The sequence below is a fragment of the Rhineura floridana genome, chromosome 1, assembly GCF_030035675.1.
Source record: "Rhineura floridana isolate rRhiFlo1 chromosome 1, rRhiFlo1.hap2, whole genome shotgun sequence".
Classification (NCBI taxonomy): Eukaryota; Metazoa; Chordata; class Lepidosauria; order Squamata; family Rhineuridae; genus Rhineura; species Rhineura floridana.
In genome coordinates, this window is record NC_084480.1 from 297,799,648 (window position 1) to 297,827,609 (window position 27,962).

The following is a 27,962-nucleotide window of genomic DNA, read 5'->3' on the forward strand; positions in this document are numbered from 1 at the left end:
TACAGAGTTGGGATATTTTAGTTAATATTTCCACAGAAGTTTAGAAATCAAAAACAACAGCTGACTTCATGGGTCACTTGTTCTAAAATATGGCCTTTAAAGGGACTAAGTTATAGGTTACCATTTTAAAGAGAACATACAGGAACATACCTGGGGACTTTAGGTAGACAAAGAGAGAAAGAAATGAGGAATGAGTGAAGAAGTAATGGCAATTAGATTGAGCCTTACTCAAAGAAGTAGTGATACTTCCCAAATAAAAAAGACCAGTCTGCATATAGATTTTAGGTGTTTGGCCAGACAGACAGAGAGAATGAAAAGGTTTTTCTCTGCCACCCTGTAGACTTTTAGCTCATATAATTATTTTAGATGTAAATAATTGAATTAAGCTTACTTTGGTTGGCCATTTGGGCGGCCACTGTAAGAACAGGATTCTGGACTAGATGGGCCACTGGCCTGAACCAGCAGGCTCATCTTATGTTCTTTCGTTAGTGTGATTTGTTAATAAATTACTGTAAACTGCCCAGAGAGCTTCGGCTATGGGGCAATATATAAGTACAATAAATAAATAAACAAACAAATGGCTATGAAATTGTGGGAATTAGCCAAAAGCAGTAGTGTAGTGTCAAAGTCAGAAGTGCAGGGTGCCTTCATGTTAGTCATAGCCACACTCCCTCCCCCTTTTTTGCTGTGGGGTTGAGAATGAGATTCTTGTTAATGCCTTCTCCCACAACAGACATCCCTAGGAGCCAATAAGCATGAAAGGGGGGAGTATTAGCACTTTTCTCAGTGGCTGATTTACCTCCTTTCACTCTCATTAGTTCCAATCAGCAGGCAAGGTCAAGGAAGCAGCGGCTAAGATACTACCCTTTCATACTGATTGGCTCACAGGATGCTGGAGATGCAGGGACCCCACTGGGACCCTGCTCCCAAAAGGGTAAAGGGTCTAAGACCACCTGAGACTCTGAACGACTATACCCCTGCCCAAAACTCTAGAAATTCACTTGTTTTATTACCATTTGTGTGCACAAACAAAAACCGGATGTATGTCATGAAAACTGGAAACCATTTTTTTATTTTTGTTGGAATTCTTTCAAGGAAATAATATTGTAAAGCATTTTATCATAATTCAAATTATTTTGGGATGAAATGGTGAAACGGCAAAAAATATTGTGAACCTGTGATATATACATAAAATGCTGCATGGAGAGGAAGAGGAATTCCAGTTGAATTGTCTAAAAAACAGTGGAGTATGGTCTCTGATAATTTTGTCCCCTTCAACAACATATAATTCATGCAAAACAATTCAGGGTACAGGGAGTCCTTGGGACTAAAACTGTTTATTCCAAATGCAGTTTGCTTTGTGCAGGAAACAATTTTTTTTTGTTCTTTTGTGGATATTCTCAAATTTTTAAGAGATTTGACTTTTTAAAAAGCAAGAGACCAGATTATGTGATAAGATAGTGCAGTGAAATTGAGGGAATGGAGATGGAGGGGGCGAGAAAGACTCCAATCAATCATAAACCTTCAACTAAGAAGGCAGAGGAATTACCTAATATGCAATCTCTAGTACAGCCACTATAAATGTCTTTTATACCTTAGAATAACACACATGCCTCTTTTCATTCAAGCAGACCATGCAAAGTACTGTATTACTGAACTATGTAAAACATATGTTCCCACATCGGAACAATATGTTGCCAATTTCCTGTGTATGCCATAGTAACAGAACACATTTTATGAGCTAACATGATACTGTTTTATTAGTATTACAGTAGCACACAGACCCCAGTCAGGATCAGGACCCCGGTGTGCAAGACTTTGTAATAAAATGATTTTTAAAAAATAGCCCCTGCCCTTTAACAAAACATGCAAAAGTCTGCAAGCGTATCCTTATTCCAAAAATACATATGCCGGCATACATCTCATGTATTGGGGTTCAACAATACTGAGGGATATGATAATGCTCCTATGCTAGATGACCTCCAGGTAAGGAAACAAATATTGTTAATAATAAAGCAAACCAACCCATTCACAGTATGTACACTATTGCCACAAATATAGTGCAATTTCAGCAACATTAACGGCAAAATACATATAACTGTGTACAGATGTGCTTTCTCCCCTGCATGAGTTCTCCCCCAACATCTATCTTGTGTAGGTAAAAATAGTCACATATTTAACAACCCTGGCTAAATTAAGTGAATTGGGGGCAGGGGGAGTGAGTGAGCCTTGGACTAAACACATGTAAGGATCAAACACATGTAAGAAATGTGATTGTCATGGCAACACCAGTTGCTGGAAAATGAATGAAGAATTCTAGTCCCACTGAAGCCAGTGGCTAGGCTCCTACTGACTTCATTAAGAACAGCATTTGGCTCACGAATACACCCAGGTCTCCTTACAAGAGCTGGTCCTTTTCTACCCCACATATTATATCATAACAACAGAATAAGAAACAAACACACTTCGAATTAAATAGGCAGATTATCAGGCCCCTATGGTTTTAAGAGCACAGTCGTGCAGGGAATCTACTTCAGGGTATGTCTGGAAGAAAGGAGATAGGCAGACAGGCGGCAGGTAAGCAATAAGGGAGAGCCTGGAAGCACAGAGAGGCACAGCAGCTTCTCTCTGCAATAATTTGCTCAGCAGTCTTTGTAGCAGGTAAAGACATTGGACTGACAAAACCACTGGATTAGGATCCCAAGACTTTCAGTACTGGAAGTATTACAATCTAGGACCGAGGTAGCCACTGTGGTGCCCTTCAAATATTTTGGACTACAACTCCCATCATCCCTGACTATTGCCTATGCTGGCAGGGGTTATTTCTAGTCCACAACATCTTTAAGGAACCACACTCTAACTACCCTTGGACTAAGATTTTTGTGTGCTGGCTTGAACTGCAAGAAGTTAACTACTTTAATTGGAAGACCTAACATGCAGGGCATAGGAAATTGGTGCTGCGCCTGCAAAGCTCCTGATTTGTGTCTTGCAGTGTTCAATACCAGAAAGTAGGCCTCAATCTGTCTCTTTCTCCAGCCCTGATCTTGGGGGACAATTATTTTTTTTTAAGTGTATATTCAAACATCAATTAGATGGCGCAAGTTTTTCTGGTGTAAATTAGTACACTACTAATTTAAATCAGTTTCAAAACTGTAATAATTCCAATCAAGAGAATTGTATGAGAGGCTAGCACAATTAATTTGAAGAGATCTACATTACAGTTCCTAGGATTCATTACAGGACACAGTGACGATTAAGCATTTTTCAATCATTTCTAATGTAGATTTCCCCTTAGTTTTCATATGTTTATGCCAGATTTTAGAAGTTTCATTCATTCATTCATTTATTATTCGATTTATATCCCGCCCTTCCTCCCAGCAGGAGCCCATATTTACTGTATGAATGCCTTAGAAAAATCAAGAATGGCTTTATGGGAGGTGGTCTAACTTTTTTAATGTAAAACATGCAAATTGAAAACTCCAGATTCCATAATAATTGGTTATTAATAAGAGTCCATTACATCAGACATTGGGTAGAACATTAATATTCCAAATTGAGTGGGAATTAGGGCCAAGATATATAAAATGCTATTCACAGAATTAATGCACCCCAATATGGGTTTTCTTCCCCAATGCTAATAGTTGGCACAGAAACCAATCCAGGTCAGGATTATGGTGGATGGCAAAAGATTAAAGCCCCCCTAACCTCCATACTAGGATGCCAATTCAGATTACTTGCTCTCCAGTCTGCATTTTTTTTTTTAAAAAAGCCATTCATACAATTATTAATTTCATGAATGGCATCTCATCTAGTTACACTTATTGATGGAGAGGGAGAGAAAGAGAGTTGGTAAAATGCAAAAGTTCAATAAAGGTAATTGAAGAAATATGGAAGATAAGAAACAAACACAATTTTTTATACATATACCACCAAGTTGATAGAAGCAGGACATTTATGTAAATTGCTCTCTCTCTTTGAGCTTTCTGAATGTTAGAGATGAAAACATTAATAGGATTTAAACCAGATTTTAATCAGAACCACATCCAGGATTTTTACATCAAATTCAGCAATACATGAGAACTACTTTCCCAATGTACATATTTAGTCTTGAAAAAAATGGTGTGCCCCTTCATTACTTCCCTTCTGTCTTCATTAAAATTCCTCAAAACATAACCTGTACCAAGAAACTGCTGGGTGAGGCAGGTACCAGATGCAGACATCAAATTCCTGATTTTTCTAATCATGTTTAGGTGATCAGGAGCATATTGTGAGCTCATGAACTCTATTCCCTTGCCCACCACACTCCTGTGCAAATTTTCCCTGCTTCCATAGCTCGTTCTAACCATGTGCAGTTTTATGTTTGCATTGTTGTAAAAGTGCCAGAGACAGCTGCTTAACCTGGGGAGTGGTTTCATTTTCTAGCTGCTCTAGCAAGAAGTTGTGGCTGGCACTGAAACAATCCAGGACTGTTAAAGCACACTGAGATTCATAAACCAATAACAACAAACCATGGTTTCAATAGTGGTTTGTTGCTAAAGTAAACCATAAGAACATAAGAAGAGCTGGGTCAGTCATTGGCCCAACTAGTCCAGCACCCTGTTCTCACAGTGGCCAACCACTTGCCCAGGGTAAATCCACAAGCAGGACCTGAGTGCAAAGAGTACTGTCCCCTCTTGCGGTTTCCAGCAACTGGTATTTGGAAACATACTGCCTCCACCTATGGAGGCAGAGCATAGCCATCATGGCTAACCATGGTTAGTTATGGTGGATGTGGACATTCAAACAAGTCACAATAAACCTAAACAAACAATGGTGTAGTGTTCAGTGTGAATGCAGCCTATGCCTTGGTGATTTATAGTCAAGGAAGGCCTGAACAGTTTTCATGAGGTTCGTTTTGACAACAGTTTGACAATTCCAGATGCCACGGGCTGCATCCAACTCTGCGGCTCTGCTCATGCAACAGACATCTGTGCGCACAATGGAGCTTCCACTTTCTCTCCTGTTTCACCACCACCACACACTCAGTATTGGCTCTGGAGGGGGGGGGCTGTGGAGCAGACTGTGGGGGCACACTCGGGGAGGAAAGGAAATGGAAGTCTCATTGCATGAACGGACGTGTGGGTGCAACCCACTGTCAAATATTTACTATTCATATGGGGGGGGAAATTAAAATAAGATAGTGAACTGACCTTAACATTTTAAATCAATCTTAACTTTTTTAAAAAAAAAAAACCTTTATCTGAAAATCAAAGTAGGCAAGCTTGGGTATGGAGAAAAAGAGAACAATGAAAATGACACCTATATAAATGTTACAGAGCAACTATGTAAAAAGGGAGTTCATCGTATAGGATTTTTTTGTGGGGGGAGTAAAAATATACGTAGATATATATACAGAATAAATACTGGTTTGTTGTGCCAGAAGGTTTGTAGAGTTCTAGCCAAGGTTTTTGAAGCTCAAGAGCCTAATTTTAGCTTCCCAAAAGCATATTTAGTCACCTAAGTAAGTGGTGTGATTTTTTTCCAACAGTATTATGGACCATTGACGTCAACAGTAACTATATGACACTCGGTTCTTTTGAAAACTAGACCAAAAGGCCTAAATATAAAATTCCAGTTTGGGGAATAAAAAAAAACTATTATCTTTTCCTGGAAAGGGACATCTTAATTTAAACAGACAAAAACATCAGCTGAAAGAGCTCGCAGCAGAAGAGTCTTTTCAATCACCTGTGAGATATTAAACCTAAGAAAGTCCATTCAAAGTGTGGTCAAAGTCCTGTGTGTTCAAGTCTTCCAATATGGCTGCAAGTTGCCCTAATAAAAATAAACTGTAATATCACCTAAGACATAGAAACCACTTTTCATCTTCAAAGCTGTTTACAATCATTAACTAATTAATCCTAACAGCATACCACGGGCCGCTGGGATCGAAAGAAGGGACTTGCATGCTGGGGCCTGGAGCCTGTGTAGGCCACAACCGTTTGTCACATACATATGAGCAGCAGGCACCATTATTTCTAGTCAACACAGCTAACTGTTGAGCAATGTCCAGGTGCTTTCTGCTTTTATCCCAACTGAATGCTTCTATTATAGTGTAGATCCCTCCCTTTTCATTTCACAATGCCTAGTCAACATGTTCTCAAGATGCCCAACATAATATTCATATTCATGTAGCCCAACTTTTAGATCAGAATTTCACAATGCCATGGCAAAGCATTTCACACCATCGCTTTTGAAGCTCAAGGCTCAACATAATGTGACTTTGCCCTACATTTTTGTGTAATGGCCTTGAGAAAGTGCCCCCAAAGAGTAATACATAGCTTGTGATTTTCACCAGATAGTGCCGCATTCACATGAAAAAGGACACTTGTGGTCACCTCCAAAATGAATATGCCAGAATAAAGCTATGAAAGGGAAGAAAACAAATGTTTTCTTGAAATGTAAGGGACTAATAGGGGGGGAAACCCCTTAAGAAATAGGAATTACCCCTCTATACCCCACAGCTGATGATCCTGGTAACCTTAAGCACCACCTCTGCTAATATAGTTCTGGCCAGGCTTTAGGATCAGCTTCAGAGGCCTTGCCTTCTGGGCCCACATCTCATGCCATTAGGAAAGTGGGTATGAGAGCTACAATCTGTTATCAGTTGTGGAACTACAGGCTTGGAACATCTGTCCTGGAAAAGCCCATCTGGATCCCTCTCGGCCTTTTTTTATCATTGTAAGGTGAGAATGTTTCTTTTTCAATAGGCATTTAAAGTTTCCTTTTTTTAATTTCTTCCAGTTTTGTATTATATTTTAGATTGTTTTTAGCAACCGAGGAAATTTTTGACAAATACAGTTCTGCGTCCTGGTTCGCAACACGCTAAACCAAACACTGGCTTAGCGAGACCACACTTCATATGTCAACCAAACAGGGGCTCCTGGTACAGCTTTCTCCTTACTAACCATACACTGTAATGAAGGTTTGCTAGCCCCGGCTCAGATGATACACTGTCAAACATCACTTTAGCTCATCACGGCATGACAGCAAAAAGGACCAGGGAGGATCAAAGCAGTTGTGAACTTATAGGAGGCTGCCTTATACTGAGTCAGACCATTGCTCCATCTAACTTAATTTTGTCTACACTGACTGGGAGCAGTCCTGCAGGATTTCAGACAGGGCTCTCTCACAGCTCTAACTGAAGATGCCAAGGAATGAACCTGGGTCCTTCTGCATGCAAAGTGGATGCTCTACCACTGAACTATGGCTCTTCCTCTCCAGGAGCCCACACACTCGGGCAGTCTCACTAAGCCAAGTTCTGGCTCAGCGTGTTGTGTGAAAGAGGCCTTTAACAGTTCTTTCTTTTTATCTGACATGCAGGATCTGTGGCTCTGTGCTAGAGCACTTGCTTTGCCCAAAAAAGATTCAAGATCTGATCACTAGCATCTCAAGGTAGAAGGAGAGCAGAGATAGGGAAATCCTGCCTTAGTTTAATCAGATATATACCCATTCTTGGATTATGAACATTTGGGTATTTCTTACCAGGATCTGAGGGGTGGAAATGGTGCCCACTACACACAAAAATCTGCTGTTAATATTATTATTTTAAGCACAACTTGGGAAAGAAACTTCTGCACAACAAGACGGGCATGCACTGCATTTGCCTAACTGCCCCATCAAAATAAATGGGATTTCATCACCTTTAAGTTTAGATGGATCACGGCCAATCTCTTTGGCAAATCTACCACATTTGGGAAGATTGGCACATCTTCCACATTTAGGCTGCACCAACTTCATTATTACTTTTATTACTGGATTTAGAACTGAGAGGCATGATTACTAGGAGTGGCTAATCTGGAAAACATACTTCACAGCAGCTGATAGTCAAGATTTGGAGGCCACCTTGTTATTAAAAAAAATTCTGCAGAATGTAATAAATTGACTGTTTTACTCAAATAACAAAATCATCTAAGAGGAATCTTTGGACCCAATAGTAGAATTTCATTTAATACATCATAGTATTTTGGAGATATTTTGCTCAGTCATTCAAAATCTAACTAAAATGGCAGCTGCTACTGCTAGCAATTTTTTTTGATGGTGTAGGCCTAAAATAGGTGGGACTAGAGTGTAATCAGACCCTGTGCCATTGTGTGTCACGCAGTCTCCCTGTTCATAGAAAGGGGCATTCCTGGGTCAGTGTATACTTTCTCCTAGCCCAGCGATAGCCATTGTGGGACTCTCCAGATGTTGTTGAACTACAGCATCCATTGTCCTAGACCATTGGCCGTGCTGCCTGGAACTGATGGGAGTTTATTTATTTATTATTTGATTTATATCCCACCCTTCCTCCCGGCAGGAGCCCAGGGCGGCAAACAAAAGCACTAAAAACTTTAAAACATCATAAAAACAAACTTTAAAACACACTAAAACAAAACATCTTTAAAAACATTTGTTTTAAAAAAGCTTTAAAAACATTGTCTAAGATTAAAAACATTTTTTTTTAAAGGTTTAAGAACATATTAAAAAGCAATTCCAACACAGACGCAGACTGGGTTGTAGTACAACCATCTCTGGAGGGCACCACACTGGCTATCCCTGCCCCAGCCCATCATCGTTGCAGGCAGTACCCCTGGAGAACTAACCGGCAATACAAAGGCTTCCTGTTTGGCAAATCCTTGGATTCTTTTCACTCACAAGAGAAAAGAGAGAGATCACACAAATGAAGCCCTCACATCCATCATTACCTTATTTGCATGTAGAGGGGAACAAACGCTCACAATTGTCCGCAGGGCGTTGACAACTGGATAAGCCTCTGAACTGGCCCTATGTGCAGGGAAGCTCCCACATTTGAACCTGGAGCTTCTTAATGCTGAAGAGCACAGGCCCATATACAGATATGCACTCATACACACACAACACTTTTTTACCTGTAGTGTCGAGAAATCTCCTCTTCTACCTGAGTGACAAAGTCACATTTGGTGCACATGTGTTCTTTGCTTTCTTTGACACTCAGCGACCCGTCCAACCCTTGCAGGGCATTTGCTTCTTGCTTGACTTCAGACACCTGGGCTTCGTGTGTGGTTTCATAGTGAAGCAGGAGAACGTCTACATCGGGGGTGGAGAAAGAGCACTGGTGACACTGGTGCTTGACTCTGGAGCCTCCTGGCATCCCAGGAGACAAGTGCAAGAGCAAGAGAGCACAGTGGGAACAATTACTTTTCCTGCAAGCAAAAGGATAAGTAATTTCTCCAAGGTGCTTTTCTGGACTACAGAGGCCTCGGGGACAAAACTGACAGTGCTTAATGGTACACTTGTGAATGTTGTGTAGCTGCTGATAATGACGAAGAAGAGGCCCCACCACTATTATGTCTGGGCCATGGCTCTTAGAGTACCTAAAATCACAAAACTGACAATTGTAGCTTGTCACCACGTTGTCCTCCACTCCTGAGCTGGAAAAGTCTTTCTTTTTGGCCACGCTAGAGCCCTTCTCGGTCTTTGTTGCTAACTCTCCATCTGAATTTTTGGCTAAGTCATTATGATTAATGACCGACCCCCTCGAGAGCTTGTCATTCCGATCTGGGTGAAGGCCCCCTGCCTGGCTCCCCCCATGGTGCTTGCTGTAATGTTCTAACAGTTTGAGCGAGCTGGATGATTCACAACTAAAGCTGCAGAATTTGCACCAGTAGTAACTGGAGGCATCCGTACCGTTTTGTCTTGAGGATTCAAGAGGTTTGATGGGCACCGAATAACCAACTGGAGTATCATCTCCTGCTTTTATGGTGATCTTATCCTGCCACTTTCCCAGATCTGCAGCCTCACATGATCGAACAGCAGGATTGGATTTGCCTGAGTTCTTCTCTGATGCTTTGCTGGATTCAGAGGCAGGAACAGTGGATTTTATCTTGTTTGGGTGGGTCTGCAAGAAGTGTTGCTCCAGCTCCATTGATGAATTGCCCATATAGGTGAAATTGCAGAACTTGCAACGGAAATACTTGGTGTTGCCCTGGCAATCTGGAGTTTTGCGTCCAATGCCAATAAAGGTCCCACCTAAAGTCACCTGTGAAAGATGAAAAGGAGAACATTAACCAATGTGTAATTTATGTTTAACACAAAAGAGGGGGGGAAACATCAAAAGAATACTTAAACATATTACACTGTGCATGCTGTATTACAAATCACTATGAAACAGAACAGCATCCATGTTGTCCTTTCATCCCAAAATTACATTTTTACCACTTACTAGGCAAACCTTGGCAGACAGATGCCTCATACAATACTTTTCTTGAAGAAGTTGATGCTACCTTAGTGCATTTGCTCAAAGTAGTAAGAAATAGAAGGGAGCAATGGAAGGAATGGTAGAGTGGTGGACTAGGACCTGGAAGACGAGGGTTCAAATCCCCATTTGGCCATGAAGCATACTAGGTGTAGTTACAGCCTTTCTGACTAATATAGCTCACTGGGTTGTTATGAGGATAAAATGGAGAAGGGGTGACAACCATGTATGCCATTTGTTGTTGTTCTACAGGAATATAGGAAACCCGGTGACATAAGAACAGCCTACTAGATCAGGCCAATGGCTCATCTAGTCCAGAGTTCTGTTCTCACAGTGGCCAACCAGATGCCTACGGGAAGCCCAAGAGCAGGACCTGAGTGCAACATTACTTTCTTCACTTGTGATTCCAAGAAACTGGGATTCAGAGGTTTACTGTCTCCAATGCTGTGAGGCAGAATATAGCCATTGTGGCTAGTAGCTTTATCCACCATGAATTTGCCTAATCCTCTTTTAAAGCCGTCCAAGTTGGTGGCCATCAGTATATCTTGTGAGAGTTAATTCTAGAGTTTAACTATGCAGTGCAAGGTGACAAGGAACCCAAGCATGAGAGGTAGACGAGTAAAGAGCAGTCACTCCTGGGATCCCATGGACTGGATTCATTGAGAAGCACAGAGAAACAGGGCATGGATACAAGTACAAACACAAGAGAATGAAGGTCAGCAAGACATATCAACTGAGATGGTTATATGACAAGGAGCCAACTGGACTAGGAGCTTTATGGTCACCTAAAGAATAAGGAATAAGATATTTCACCAAAAGATACCAGACCCACAACTGTTAATCTTAATTGATTAAGAAAAGTGCACAAATATAAACTGTTCCATATTAGAGAAAGAAATAGATTTATCCATTGTTTTCTGAACAAGTCTGTGAGCAGGAAGAAAACTGTATCGCAACATTAGCCTTTAGTTTCCTTTGTGCCTATGCAAAAAGTGTGGCCTGCACTGAAATGCACTTTTGTCAGCTGTTCTTGGACTAGACTGTACAGAAGGCTAGGCCTGAAAATGGCAGTTTCCCAAGATGCAGAAACTTGTTTTGCTCACTGGTTGCTGAATATACGTCTGCAATGACAGATACACGTCAAAAAGGTGAGGTCACTCAAACCAAATCACTAGTCACAGAGTCTCTGGCAGAATTTAAGTCTAGCCCACTGCAAGTTAAGGCCAACAAGTTAAAACTAATTTTAGGCCACAGAAAATGCCACACATGTCTTGAAGCACTAAGGTTTCTTAATGTAGATGTCCCTCAAGAAAGAGCCTTAATTTAGCAAAATATAGAAAAACCACAAAAGCAGAGGAGAAAGAACTTTTGCTATGTACAGAAATCATGACATCACTAGGAATGCATAAGCCTCAACTCTTCTTATGATCTAATGAACGCATCTCATGGAAGGAAGAAAGCATAGCTTCTTCAAGCTTCTGTTAGTAAAATATTTTGCTTTCGCAACAAATGGTTCAGTCCTTCCCACAAGTGTGCCACACCTGTCTTGTGACACTGGAACAACATTTGCTTCTCCTGGGACATCTGGGCTGCAATCCTCCAATGCCTATTAATTGGAAAATCCTATTCTCATCAATGGGAAAATATAAAATATAATAAATCACAGCAGGATTATAGACTGGATTGAAAGCCAAAGGGGAGGGGGAAGTGTGAATGAAAAGTGAGGGGGGGAACCACCTTCATAACTACAATATCATCACTGCTTTACTTCTTGTGCTGAGACTGTGAAAATGTGCATGCAATCCATTTTTCAGAAATTAATTAATCAGAAACACTCTATACACACTGGAATCCACCCTCCACCCTTCTCCAGTTTTCTCTTTAATAACTACATTCATGTAACAGGAGGCTGGGATTCAGCAATGCACCTCTTTGGATTTGTATCCTTTACTGAAAACCTATAAATTTTCAGCACACATTCTGTAATGGAAGAACAGATTTAATTTCCCCAACTGCAAAGCGAATTACTATTTTTCTGGGTGATTCTCTCAATCTGCATTAGGCAAATAAAGATATCCCCACTCCCTTTCTTTGACAGTTGTGCCACAAAGGATCACTGCTCATTTCGGAATTGCACCATACGGAAAGATTCAGATGCACAAAGAGCATGCAATGTAAACATTTAAAAATGCATATAATATAAACGCCTTTTAGCCATTTAGCTGGAGAAAAGATGGCACTTCTTCATATGCTGCTGCAGAGCCAAGCAAGGCTCGTGTGGTGAGTCAATAAATTGCTAAATGGCATTGCAAAAAAAGTTGATTTTGGCCCTCTCTACTTAAGTAAGACTGGTTAAGGCTCTTTTTTCCATTGTAAAGTTAATAAAGGCATCTTAAATGATGACCAAAAACAATCATTGGGAACAGAAAAAAACCAGGTGTCAGGAGGCCTAGGCTCTTAAAAAAGGGAAGCTGGCGCTGAGAGATTTAAATAAGTCCTGGTGCCTAAACATTTGACGGCTGGCTCCTAAAACTTTATATTATTTTCCCACCCTTTATTAATGCTCAATCCAATGTCAAGTGCCACAAGACTCAAACAAGGAGCCCTGGAATGAGACACTAGTACTCCCCCATGCTAATCAGGGGCATTAATTAGAGGAGAGAGCAGTAAACAGTTTGTGCCAAGACACCATACCAGAATTCTTCAGGTCCTGAGAATCAGGTAACACCCTCTCCTAGAGAGCCAATCCCATTCCAAGGACTGCCACAAAGCCACCAGATCTGCTTCACAACCTTAGTCTTGCTAACTTATTATTGAGGGAGGCCACCAGGCTATCCCTCTTTGGTAAATGCTTTCCTACCAGAAAGCCTAACGCCAACAGGTTTGTCTCTTTCAAAACTGCCCAGCCACTCCAGATCCTTGGAGAAGTTGAAAAGGGATGTCCCAAGAGCCATCAAAAACTTGGAGCACGCTTTAATGTTCTACTGAAATTGCATTGGACAAAAAAAAACCTGATATATTTTGCCCTCTATCCCAAAGGCTTCAGGTGAATGATAATGTAGCCTGTACTCTTGTCGTAACATTGTGAGCTGGACCACGCTAAAAATTTTCCTTTATTATTTCTTTTTGACATTTATATGCAATCACATAATCAGACTTCGGAGCTCATTTCCAACTGGAAATCTCTTTTAGAAATCAAAAAGGAGGAAAAGGTGTTTCCCTGCATTCCCTCCCCAAAACACACACACAGTCAGTCACACACACATACATATGCCACAGAAACATTTGATCTGGTAAAATACTCATTTAGAACAAAAAATAGAAACCAATTTGAAAAGTTGTGTGTCTTCCCTTCAAGAACCCTGGAAATTAGATTTGTGGGGCTTCTAGAACACTTTCTTAAACTCCCAAGATTTTTGAAGTGGAGTGGCTGGGAACAGAGTCCCCTGATAGTTAAACTGACTTAAAACTAACTTAACGTTGGTAATGCAAATCTTTCCTAAGTGACAGTAACAGCTGTTGGCATTGTAGGCCAGTGGTCTAGAAACAATGCAAGTACTGACTCAAGCAGGTAAGAAGAGCATGCAAGCTGCGTAGTCTACCTTCAAGTAACTAGCTGTTCTGCATGGAGTGTTGGGCCACGGTCTGGGGCTTTAAACCACCAAATGCAACCCTACTGGCTCCCTTATGTCACCTGCTGAAAGAGAGACTACTGCACCCTTCTCTGGCCAGCTGAATTGTGTCCCGATGTAACAGAAACCAAGGCAATAGGTTCCTCTTCTGGGAAGACATGACTATGGCACAGAGAGAAAGGTGTTTCAGTCCTAGAGCTAAACACTTATGCCTGGTAGGGTTTCATTGCCAATTTCTCTGCTTCAGTTTTAGTTCACGGTAATGATAGGTAATTTGCAGATGTGTCAACAAGCTGCAGTTACTGGTTTTGGTGCGGGCAAGATTGCAAAAACAATGCAAATTGCTATTAAAAAAACGGGAGTATTCTAGAGAGCTACAGGATTGTGAAATAAGGGACATCAACTACAATCTCTGAAGGCTTCTGACTTGTTTCAAAATAAAGAACTCTTAGTGTTGGGGAAATGCCACACAACTCTGTATGTACCTGAACAGAATTTTGACCTTAATCTTATTGTCAATAACCCTATAAAGAACAAAAATTGGGAAAAAGGAAATAGTTTTAACAGACAATCTAGGATTTGTTTGGGTTTTTTTTAAATTACACACAAGGCTGTCACTGTGGTTTAGTAGAAAGATTAGCATAACAGATTAATAGGAGGCCTTTTTGTTTGCTTTGGCTTTTCTTTTTATTTGCCTACATTGCAATTGCTTTATTATATAATAAATGTATTATCATTTATAGCCCCATAAGACTTCAGTGGAAAATCCAGGTACTCTGCAGGAGTTTGGCTCATTATGCCATCCATCCATCTTCAGTTATGATCAATGAGTCTTGACTGTAACTCAAAGGATGAGTTGACTAGAGCTATAACTGCAAGCCCCAACTCTTCCACAGATGCAGGATCATGTGACCTTTTACTAGTTGAAAAGACACACTCCAAGTATGGCATCACATCTGAAGGGAATAAATATATGCAAAACCTTTTTTGAGAATTAAAGTGCCATGGTAAAAGAAAATAATGTTAGCCTATGTCCTAGAGACTGATTTTCACATCACTTTTCTGTATGTGGGAAATAAGACTTTATTGGAAAAACAAAGGACAACTCACTCTTGCATTTACTTGTAAATGTGTATTGTCTGCCAAAACATACAGTTGCATTGTTATTTTTGTCTTTTCATGGGAGTCCGACAAATGTCTCTGCTGTCAAAAAAAAAAAAGTAATTTTCAAGTGACAAGAACTACTGTCTTCTCCTGAGGCAAGTGTAATGTGAAAAGCCCAGCTATTATGGGACACCTGATTTCTTATCATTTTCATCTATCACCTGAAATGGGAGCATTTTAGAGCTGAGCCGGGCCTACATTTTTGGCAGTGTTGAAAAATGCCGCCTCTTTTTTACAATTCTTCAGCACTCCTTATGAAAATGCTCACTTGTGTTGCCCTCATCTGCACTCAGTGACCTCTCCTTGCCAAATTTGCCAAATAATAGCACTGTAACATCATCCAGTTCATTGTGGGATTCCCTTTTTGGTGGAGTCACGCATGTGAAATACAGAAAGGAAGGAAGCAGCAGGCACCACTAGGGAAAGCAATGGTGCCAAAGAGGATTGGAACAGGTTAATATTTATTTGATTGAGATTGTTTTAAAAAACATTTTTGACCATGCCAGAGTTGCTAGTTTCAATGGTCCAAAAATTCAAACCAAATAATATCTGATGCAGCTCTAATATTTTCATAATTTTCTCACAGTGGCGAATTCAGATAATTAATCAACCCTACACTATCATCAGTATAAGGAATAGTTGTTTACGGCATGTCCTGTTCTTGCCTGTTACAAAAAATTAAATGAAAAATCTATATGAATTTTGGGGTGTAATGGATTACTAGCTGTTAGGATTGCACTTCATTGAGTGTTTGATGACCATTTAAAATGGGACCCATTCGTGAAAGGTGGTAATTGTTATACAAAAAAGGCAATTTTTCATGAAGCGTAAACTGTACTTAAAAGAATCATGTTTAAACAATGGGGAGGGGAAAAAACTAGTTTCCATGCAAAACAATTAACAAGCACAAAGATAACATAAATGCCAAGACCTCTTCCAGTCAAATGGATGTGCAGATTTGCAGATCAGTAGAAAGACAGTTTCAGTATAAAAAAGCCTATACGGAGAGGCAAATATGAATATACAAATTACTCTAATCCCCTGCTAGTCCCAAGGACAAATCACTCAGCAGTGTTGCTCACACCAATTCACATAATACTACTACTCCCCTTTCCACCCACTTTCTGAATGAATATTCAGCCCTATTTCCTGAAGGTACAAACGGACTAGCCAACTCATACCCTGCCTTACAACTCTCATATCTCACCTTACTAACTAAAATCATTTGTTCAGGTTTCGAAATCACTCATAACTAGTGACAGCTGCCGTGGGCTCCTACTGGGAGGAAGGGCAGGATATAAATTTAATAAATAATAATACTCATTGTTGTTATATGCCTTCAAGTAAATTACGACTTATAGCGACCCTGTGAATCAGCGACCTCCAATAGCATCTGTTATAAACCACCCTGTTCAGATCTTCAAAGTTCAGGTCTGTGGCTTCCTTTATGGAATCAGTCCATCTCTTGTTTGGTCTTCCTCTATTTCTACTCCCTTCTGTTTTTCCCAGCATTATTGTCTTTTCTAAATAACAGCTAGCAGAGAACATACATAGCTTTAAAAAAAAAAAGCTATAGCATCCTGTAAGTGGCACAAACAGCAGGAATTTGTGGCATACTTGGACATGTGTGCGCATGGGTCTGTCTACAGCACGGAATAGATCCAAGCCTTACACTGACTTTCTGATTCAGAAGCTCTGCTTTCAGACATGGGGCTTATTGTGTTAATTTAATGAATTAAAATGGTAGCACTTCTATCCCAATTTCTAAATTTCCTTTCATACTGCAGTACCTTTTGCATTAAGAAGCAGTAGATTTTTCAGCTGACATACCAGCATTGCATGCAACTATCTTTCACACAGCTGCAATGAACATCCCTCACTCATTATACACCTGCAAACTGTAGTTCCCCACTGTGTAGGAGGTCTAAGGTCTCGTCCCATCACCATGCAACCCCTCTCCCTTTAGCATCTTTTTTTTTTAGTTGTATAGACACAGGGATGTGTGTGGGAAATGCTGCTGCTATCTGTGCCTACACCAGGATACTGCTACAATTTTTATCAGACAAAAACAAAAGTGCCTAAAGGGAGTGAACACACTGCTGGGACACCTGTCACGTGAGTGGGTGCAGGTAGCAAAAAACTCCCACAATTTTCTGGGTTCCCAAGCTTGCAAACGGATTATTTCTGGTATTATTTATCATGAAAATTAGCACTAAACTTGCACTATATTCCACTAGAATTCCAAAACTAGCTTGTACGTCATGTGAAAGATCAAATATAATGCACAAATTACCAGGTAAGAAATCTGCAGAATAATGGAATAAAGTGCAGTGTGAAAGCAGCTAAGACTAAAGGCGAAACTATGCCAAAAACAAAAGAGAATGTGCATGGGTAATTCAATGAATAACGCAGTCTTTCATTCTTTCAACTTGCCACGTGGCACCCTTTTTAAAATAGCTGGGCACCATTAACCTGCAAGTGAAGTCTTTCTTTCATTACCATCAACACAAAGCCAAAGATGGAGGTACAGTAAATCAAGACTACTACCTCAGAGGATGATTACATTAAGGCAAATCTGTGGGGGTGTTTTCAGCATGGCACTAGCATTATAGTTTTAAATTGCTTTTTAAAAATGTGTTCTTTTTTAATTTGTATATTTGTTTTTAATGTTTTTAATTGTTGTAAACCGCCCAGAGAGCTTCGGCTATGGGGCGGTATATAAATGCAATAAATTATGATGATGATGAGGGCCCATTTAAGCTTTCATTGCAGCTGCCACAACAGGAGCCACTGGAAATGTCAGCATTTCACAGCACCGTTGGCCTATCATTTGCAGAGGCTCTACAACAGCACATATGTGACAGGGAGATTCTCTACCAGTCTAGCAAACCCACATACTCAAGAGATTCTAAACATTATGGATGTACCATGCAGGCATGCTGCCAGCAGCCCCCATGTGGAAGCCATAACTTCTGAATCAGTCTAAATTCTAAGAGGAACCATTAGACTGGCTACTAGATGTGTCAGAACTGGCATGTATTAATTCATTTAAAGAAGCGATGGGGACCTGTGTCCCTCCAGATGTTGCTGGACTATAACTCCCATCATCCCTGAACATTGGCCACCATGTCTGGAGCTGATGGGAGTCAAACAACATTTGGAGGTCCCCCAACTATGATTTAAAGATATCTCAACATTTAAAAGCTTTCCATTTCCTTTCACCAGGATTAAAGCTTTTAAAAATGGTGACAACACCATCAAGTAAACAATCCTGAGGACCCCCTATGTACCTCCCCAATAGGGGATGAGGATGAGGATTTATTAAATTTATTACCTGCCCTTCACCAGCAGGTCTCAGGGCGGACTGTAACAGTTTAAAATTCAGCGTTAAAAACAGTTAAAATAAATTACAGTCACAAGAAGAGGGTGGGTCCTGAAAACACACATCTTAGATACTGAAGTCTACAGCAGCCTTTCCCAACCTTTGAGTCCCCAGATGTTGCTGGACTACAATTCATATCATTCCTGAGCATTGGCCATGCTACCTGGGGCTGATGGGAGTTGTAGTCCAGCAACATCTGGGGACTCAAAAGTTGGGAAAGGCTGGTCTAGGATAAAGAGGTCTTCAGCATTCACCGAAAACTGTACAGTGAAGGTTGCGAATGCACCTGAGGTTTTTTTTTTTACACAACCTAGAATGCTGTCTCCAAGGCAACCACCACCTCAAACCTCTGAGGGTGGTGGAACTGAGGGTCCCCTCTGCTGATTTTAACACCCAAGGGGGGTTGTAGACAAGAAGTCAGTCTTTAAGATATTTGGGGCATATGTCATTTAGGGTTTTAATTGAGTGAGCACCTTAAATTAGGCCCAGAAACAAACTGGCAACCAATGCAACTGTTTTAAAACAGGGGTTATATGAGTTCTAAAAGCAATCCCAGCCACTAATCTGGCTGCTGCACTTTGGACCAGTTGAAGTTTCTGAGTTTACTTCAAGGGCAGCCCCACATAGAGTGCATTGCAAGAATCCATTCTGGAAGTTACCAGAGCAAGTTACCAGAATATCGTTGCCAAATCATCTCAGTTCAAAAGGGGATCTATTTTTCAATGGAGGAACGTAAAGCATTTGCACTTCCTGTTCTTTTCACACTACCATAAATGCACACAACTACTCAGTGGAAGTAGCCCAACTATACCTAATAATAAATGACTTTTCCATTTAGAGTACTGTGATGTGTTATACATGGGCCTGCCTTTAAAAATTGCCTGGAAATTGCAGTTGGACCAGAACAGGGCTGCAAGATTATGAAATGGGACTGAGCAGTTTGCCCCTATTACACCTGTACTTTATCAGCTCCAGTGGCTTCAGGTAAGTTTCCAGGCCCAATCTAAAGAGCTAGTTTTAACCTTCAAAGCACTAAATGGCTTGGATCCAGGTTACCTGAAAGACCACCTTCTCCCATGTGTATCCACCTAACCTTTAAGATTATATTTGGAGGCCCTGTTATAGGTACCCCCACCAAAAAAGTGAGGAGGGTAACCACCAGGGAGAGAGCCTTTTCAATAGTGGCACCTCAGCGAGAGAACAGCCTTCCCAGAGAGGCTTGTTTGGTGCCATCTTTGTGGTCAACACCAAATGAAGACCTTTCTGTTCATCTAGGCCTTTAAATAACTTGGACAGGCTGTGTAAACACAACAATAATAATCTGTACTTCAAACTTTGGGGGTGTTTTCAGTTTTGTTTGTCCTCCCCCCTTCTCTCTCTCTCATTACGTGTTTAAATACCCAGAGACACCTGTTATGGATGAGTGGCATACAAATGTCATAACTAAAAATAATAGTAAGTCCAAATCAGAAACAGGATTCTCTAAGAACTGATCTTAACGCTGTGAGGGTTTGACTATTTATCAGCAATAGACTTCCTTCAGGATAGGTAGGTGGAGCTAGACAAGTAAAGTATAAGTACTCCCCTCTTCCCGCCAACCAGTTAGACTGAGTTTCTATCTCTTGTGGAATGGCTTCTATGAGCAGGAGCACTGTTGGGCATGTGAATGTTGGCAAATGGACAGTCGCAAGTGTGAAGATATTGTTGAACACATGCAGGGAGGGAATGTTTGGAGTGGTTCCTGGCTTCCTGGAGAAAAACAGGTTATGAATCACTGAGGGTTGGACAAATTGATGAAGATTTCCATTTTTAACAATTCTTTCCATCAGCTAAGAACTAATCCAACTAAATGAAGTTGCAAAATCAGATGGCAGCAAGCCTTCCAATTACTTAGGTCACAATTTTCAACCTTTAATCAGGAAGTGAAAGGCTTGAGATGCCTTACCAATCCCCTGAGTCACGCAGTCTCCCACTTGCCTATTACATTTAATCTCCTAATCCTAAAAGTTTTTTCCCCCTAATGCTCTTGTTTATCCACTCACTTTGTGCAATACAGCATCCAGAAAGGCATTATCTATTCCACAATTAACAAAGTTCACCATGCTGTGCAGGTCAGAACAGATGCTAGGATTTTATTGTTATTGTAGCTCCACCCTGTAGCACCTCCTTCAGCTTTGATAATAGAGAATACTTTCAAGTTATAGCTGTGTTCCATGAATGGAACAAAGTTCACATTCACAGAAATAGGCTCTCTCACCCCCTGCTTCCCTGTGAAGTCTTCTGTGTGCCTGTAAAGCTGCTCCTGGGTGTTGGGGGACCCTTGTAAATAGGGTGGGATATGGTGCAGGGGTCTGCAGATGGAGAAGAGAGTTGGTGGACACACTGCTGCCCCCACACCCACTTAGGAGCCAAGCCATAGTCTAAATATGTATGCAAATTTGATAAACATTTGCTGCAATATTTAACCTTGTCCAGCAGGTTTGGAAGAACTTTACAAACTCATGTAGGAGTTATTTTACAGTGGTGTCCTGAAATGGTGGAATGCAACCTCATGAAACCCATCAAGTTTCCCTAATTTGAGATGTTCCTGGGCTTTTAATTCATGCAGCCCAAGCACACTGATAGACTCAGCCCCTATGGTCCCCCAGCAGTCCACATGACTGACAGAGACCAGAACAGTAAACCTGTGGATGGATCATCCCAAATGCCTCCAGTGATCCTGCCTCCGTGCTATAACACCAAGTTAAGAGCATAGGAAGTACTGAAGAAGACTCCAAATACGTATTGCAAGTGAAAATATAAATTAGGAAAATAGTCAATGCCCAAGCTCCCTTAACCTTGTCAGGAGAACATAAAGAGTTCTGCTGAAACAGACCACATGCCTGTTTAGTAAAGAATCCTGTTAATTACAGTGGCCAGCCAGTTGCCTCTGGAGAATGCACAAGCAGGGAATGAAAGTGCTATGTGCCCCAATTTACTCTCTTTGCAACTGGTATTCAGTTGCATGTTGCCTCTGAATTGGAAGTTTCAGTTATTTGTCCAGGATAACAGGAGATGATGAACCAATCCTCCATTAATTTGTCTAATCCTCTTTTAATGTTAGCCAAGCTAGTGGTCGTGAGCACATCTTTTGGGAGAGAATACCATTAACAAGGAGGTGGGAAACATGTGACCCTCCAGACGTTGCTGGACTATAACTCCACCTTGGGCTCCTTTGGAAAGAAGGGCAGGATACAAATTTAATAAATAACAAACAAACTTTCAACATCCCTGAGTCCTCTGGCCATGCTGGCTAGGGCTGACAGGAGTTGAAAGTCCAACATCTGGAGGGTACCACATTAGGTATTCCTGCTTTGGCCTTTTAATAAAAGTTAGGTGCTCCAATTTTGACCATTCTGGTTACTCTTTGTGGCACTTTTTCCACCTCTACTGGCTACTTTGTGGGACAAGGGGACAGGATTCCAAATGCAGCCACACCATCGTCAAGACTTCAAATGACATAGTGATAGTCAATTCTCTCTCTCTCTCTCTCTCTCTCTCTGGATGGATCCATATTGACAAGAAAGGGGGTTACCATCCACTGACATATTATGGAGAAGGGAAAACTAATGATAGCCTTACCCTGTTCTAAGCCCCTCCAGTTAGGTTCATGCATGTTAGACCCTCCAATTAAGTTCATGTATATTCCACTCTGATTTAAACATCTTTCCAGGGTTGGTCTGTCAAACTTTCACACAAAGACCCCAATCCTACAATTATTCCATGTGAACAAATTCCTGCATCCACGCCAAGAGCCATGTACCCTCAAGGTCCACCGCTATGAAAATTCAAAGCAGGATGGTGGCCAAAAAGAATATGTTCAATTCTAAACAATGTTAAGTATTTTTAGTCAATGCTAATCTTCAAAATGAAAACAAAGAAAAGAAGGGGGGGAGGATCGATCCTGGCTGTTCCTTGGAAACTGGATCCACCTAAAGCAGTACCCTGAGGCTGCCAAGCTTCATACGAATGATGCTGTAGACCATGACAGAGAAACAAATCAAGAGGCTAATGAATTTCAGAAAGAAGTTTGTATCCAGCTTGCAATTGAGATTCATATTTCGACAAATGTGACAACATACTTTGGCTCCTATGGAACTGAATCAAGAAAATCTAGCACCCGAATGCAAGTAATGGCTTGGCTAGGAGGCTATATACCTGAAATCAGTATGTAAATCCTTAATTAGTTAATAAATTATTAGACAAATCAAAATGAAACAAAAAAGGTGGCATGGCTACATGAAAATGATTTTGAATCTTCTCCTACTTGGTACTAGAGTATCAAGGCAACCTACGTGCTCCACAGCCATTGCTGTGCATGCAGGCTGCCTTGCTCTATAGTGACCTGCATGTGATGAAACAGGAGGGTTAACAGCTAGAGTGCAGGTGGCATAAATCTTGTTCCAAACCTAACCAAACATGCCTACCATGTGGTGACAGGGAAGAAAGCTAACTTCTGTGCCACTATTACATCTGCAAATAGCCATCTGTTGAGCGGTGAATGGGCTTTTGTCATCTGGCCAAGAGAGCATTGCTCTGACACCCTCAGGCCTGCTACAACAACTTTGTGAGACACTTTAGGGACAGAATTGCACAGATTTAAACAGATTTGGATGCCATAGTTAGAGCAAGTCCAAGAGTCCACAGCACTCATCTGACCTGGAACAGTTTCAGTCATTGAGGCCTGAGGATGTAGACATTCTGCTTGAAGAAGTGTAGCCAACCACCTGTCCCCTTGGCTTCCTAGAGCTAGACGAAGGTGGTTGATTTGGTGGGTCCAGGGAGTGATTAATGCTTCACTGGAGGAGGGAGCTAAGTACCATCCACTTTGCATGAGGTGGTGGTGAGTCCCCTCCCCCCAGGACCCAGAGGTGCTCAACAACTATCACCCAGTGGCAAATATCCCTTTTTGGAGCAAGGTGCTCAAGAAGGTGGTGGTGATCCAGCTTCAGCCATGCTTCAGTAAAACTGATTACTTGGATCCATTCCACTTCAGGCCTGGCCATGGCACTGAAACCACCTTGGTCACCCTGGTTGATAACGTTTATTGGGAGAAATGGGGGGAGTATGACCCTGTTCATTCTCCTTGATCTCACAGCAGCTCTCAATACTGTTGACCATGCTATCCTTTTGGAGCATCTCAAGGTGGAGGAAGTTGAGGGCACTGCATTTCATGGTTTTGCTCCTACCTTCAGAGCGTTTTCCAGAAAGTCATTATGGGAGGCTACTATCCAGTGGTGTCCCTCAAGGTTCTATCTTGTGCCCCAAACTTTTCAACATCTATATGGAGCCTCTGGGAGGTTTCATCAAGAAACTTGGGAGCGAGGTGTCATCAGCATGCAGATGACACCTAGCTCTGCATCTCTGTTCCATCTGAACTGGGAGAAGCAGTTGAGGCGTTAAACCAGTGCTTCAAGGCAGTAAAGGGCCAATAAATTGAGGGTGAATCCTGAAAGGATAGAGGTGTCATATGTCACAAGCTCTCATGTCCAGGAGGAGGGGAGACAGCCTGTTCTGGACTGGGTTGCACTCTCCTGTAAGGAGCAGGTCTGTAACTTGGGGGTGCTTCTGGATCCAACACTGTCACTGGAGGCTCAGGCTCTGTGGCTCAGGCTTTGTGGCTTTTTCCAGCTCTGGCTAGTTTAAAAGCTATAGTCCCTTTTGGACAGAGATGACTTGGCCAGTGTACTTCATGCTCTGTTAAGTTCCAGACTGGACTATTGCAATGCATTCTATATGGAGCTGCCCTTGAAGACAACTAAGAAGCTTCAATTGGTCCAAACTTCAGCACCCAGATTTCTGGCCAGGGTCCCATTTAGATCTTATATAAACCTGTTTTAAACAGCTTCACCAATTGCCTTTCGTTTCCACGTTCAATTTAAAATGCTTGGGTTAGTGTTTAAAGCCCTAAACGACTTAGGCCCCAAATATCTAAAAGACCTCGTTCCTTCCCTACAGAACCTCTACGATGTTAAGATCAGCAGAGCCCCCCCCCCACTTGGTAGTTCTACTACCTTCAGACACTCAAGTGGGGGTGGCCCAGGAGAGGACATTCTCTGTGGCAGCCCGAGATGTGGGATTTCCTCCCTACAGAGGTACATCTCGTACCTTCTTTACACAGCTGTCAGCAAATGCTGAAGATGCATCTCTTTACCCTGGCCCTTGACACCTGAGATGTACATTTTTAGGACCCAGCCTAGTTTTTGTGACTGTAATTTGTTTTAAACTGTTTTTAAGGATGTATTTTAAAATGCTACAGGGTGAAGGGTGGGTAATAAATTAAAACAGTAACAGTAGCAATAGAAACACATGGGCATTAAATTTGAAAATGACAATCAAATTCATAAATAGGGCTACAATCTTGAGCTATCAACTCTGTACATTCAGCAGTCCTTTTGACTTTTTTTCACCCCAAACAATATTGCAAGCTGCATCTGAAATGCAATCTGAAGTGCCCTTATGGTGCATGAAAGCTACAAGCCACATATCTAGAAGCTATATGGATTGTGGTCCAAGTTTAAAGAATAATATAGGATTTGAAGATTTAAGAACACCTATATAACTGAACTATTAGTCCAGATATTAATTATTTGTTTCATAACTAAAAATGATCCATTCCTGTACCAACACAACAAGGAAAACCCATACCATGCATAAGTGCCTCACCTAACCTCTTCCTGGCTGGTCTGGGATACAAAATGAATAAGACCAAGGAAGTAATTCAATAAAGAATTATGGTGCAATTCACAAATTTTGCCACTGAATTCCAAGAAAAGTACAGATAGTCACTCATGAGCTAATGGAATTGAGGAATGGCATGTATCATTTCATATTTAAAGCCAGGTTTTCCACACACCTACTTAGAGGAAAATCCCATTTAGGGCAGTTGCACATTTTAAGCAGCAAATCTGTTGAACATACAACACATACATTTTTCATTTGTTTTTTGAATGCACATCTGCAAAATCAAACTAGACCAGATAGACAGACATATCTAAATGATTTTTTTTACATTACATCCACACTTCACATCAGTGATTTTCAAAAACATCCAACCTTCTAGACTAGTTTGAGGGAACCCCTGGGCACTGCATATAGTTCAAGGACACATTATAGGACAAATAAATCACTAAGATCTATCTGACATGCCCTTTTCCATGTTTCATCCATGGCTAGGATACAATTGTGTCTTCTTAGTGGCCGTACCAAGATTGTGGGATTAATTTAGCCCATGAGCTCCACTGGACACCGTGTTTGGAGTGCTGGGATAGGACCCAGAAACCAGGGTTCAAATCTCCCCTCAGCCATAAAGTTCACTGGGTGACCTTGGGCCAGTCACACACTCTCACCCTAACCCACTTCAAGGGTTCTTGTGAGGATAGAAACGGGACAACTGTGTATGCCACCTTGAGCTCCTTGGAGGAAATGTGGAATATAAATGCAATTATAAAATTAAAAAACAAATTAAAAAAACAAAATCTTCTACAGTTTTTTTGCTGACTGACTGGTCAGTGTCCTTGTGCTTGCAAATATGTGTCCTGCTGTGCACATGATTTTTATGCGGTAGACCCTCATTTTGGAATACTTTTTATTTGCCTAGACTGCTTTATGCAGTTTTTTATTTAAAAATCACCACTTTTATACCATTTTTCGCCATAAAGTGGCCACAAAATGGTTTCCAGTGCAGTCAGAAACACCATTTACTTCAAATAATATGGTCGTTGCCATTGTTTTTTCAAATAATACAGCATGTAAACAATACAGCAATTAAAATATCAGAATTGCTGATAGAATTGCTTGTTAATATTTTTTTAATAATGTTTTTAACCCTTTTTTAAAAAGATCTTTTTAAAGCTTTTTTAAAAATGTTTTTAACGTTGTTTTGTTTTAATGTATTTTAAGGTCTGTTTTTATGATGTTTTAAAGTGTTTTTAGCGCTTCTGTTTGCCGCCCTGGGGTCCTGCTGGGAGGAAGGCGGGATATAAATCAAATAATAAATAAATAAATGTAGTTATGTTCCTCCCAGTCAACTACAACTTATGGCAACCCTGTGAATCAGTGATCTCCAAGAGCATCTGTCATGAACCACCCTGTTCAGATCTTGTAAGTTCAGGTCTGTGGCTTCCTTTATGGAATCAATCCATCTGTTTGGCCTTCCTCTTTTTCTACTCCCTCTGTTTTCCCCAGCATTATTGTCTTTTCTAGTGAGTCATGCCTTCTCATTATGTGTCCAAAGTATGATAACTTCAGTTTCATCATTTTAGCTTCTAATGATAGTTTGGGTTTAATTTGTTCTAACACCCAATTATTTGTCTTTTTCGTAGACCATGGTATGCGCAAAGCTCTCCTCCAACACCACATTTTAAGAGTTTATCTTTCTCTTACCTGCTTTTTTCACTGTCTAACTTTCACATCCATACATAGAGATCGGGAATACCATGGTCTGAATGATCCTGCCTTTAATGTTCAGTGATACATCTTTGCATTTGAGGACCTTTTCTAGTTCTCTCACAACTGCCCTCCCCAGTCCTAGCCTTCTTCTGATTTCTACACAACGATGTTATGATTTCAGCACTACAGCATAATCCTATCCCATAATCCAGAGAGGGTTTACTCTAGTCCACCCTAATCGTGGGTGAACAGATACATTTTGACTAGCCAATGGAAGTTCATTACCGATCTAGCTACTTGTGGAATTATTACTGTGGAATTATTTTCATTTTAAGAAGGGGACACACCACTGCTGCCTTTTTCATAGTGGTGGATACCACCCCTTCCTGCAATGAGGCATTAACCACTCTCTGCTAAACCCCTCTGGCTAGCTCTATACAGCCATGAAGGGCAAGGGTCAAAAGAGCAAGTAGTGGGCCACACTACTTCAAGCATCATTAACTGAAACTGATCCCAAACAACAGGGCCAGACAGTTCTTTGGACACCTCCCCCAAAACTGTACCACCAGCACCATCAAGGAGCAACAGCAAGCTGTCAGTCACAATCAGAGGCTGCAACATCTGAGCTGGGGTGACAGACTTTCTTATATTAACTCTCCCCGCTCCTAGAACATATGCCCTGCTGAGGACTAGTGGCATTTTAAGTGCAATGGGGATTTTTCTGGCAACTCAAGAGTGCAAGGGAAGGGAGATGATAGTAATCCTGATTCCCAGACCAGCAACACTTGAACCAGCTCCGGGCACTTTCTTGGGTGAGCTCTGGCTGGTGTTTGGGACAGGGATAAAAGGGGGTGCCACTGTGAATCCTTTCCTGGTAGAAGCAGCAACACTAATAGCAACCAGCAGAGACTGTAACATCTGAGCTGGGGTGACAGACTGTTTTCTTGTATTTTATGTATTGGAATGTTTATTTTGTTTGTCATTCATTTATATGTTTAAACTGATTGATAATTTGTTTTATGATTACTTTAAATGTTATAATGTTCATGTAATCAAACTGAATTATTTGCTGGATTGTTTTGAAATGATTTAGTATTTTATT

The 27,962-nt window shown here is 41.0% G+C and overlaps 1 protein-coding gene across 9 annotated transcripts in view; it reads right to left on the minus strand.

Moving 5' to 3' along the window:
- Positions 1-27,962, minus strand: part of TRPS1 (transcriptional repressor GATA binding 1) — a 302,076-nt gene that overhangs the window by 190,853 nt on the left and 83,261 nt on the right. For 8 of the 9 annotated variants that reach the window (XM_061605416.1, XM_061605406.1, XM_061605362.1 and 5 more), the window contains one exon: positions 8,907-10,036. In XM_061605416.1, the coding sequence (XP_061461400.1) occupies positions 8,907-10,036 (1,130 nt within the window). The remainder of the gene's footprint in view (positions 1-8,906; positions 10,037-27,962) is intronic. The other variant, XM_061605424.1, reaches the window with a different exon arrangement.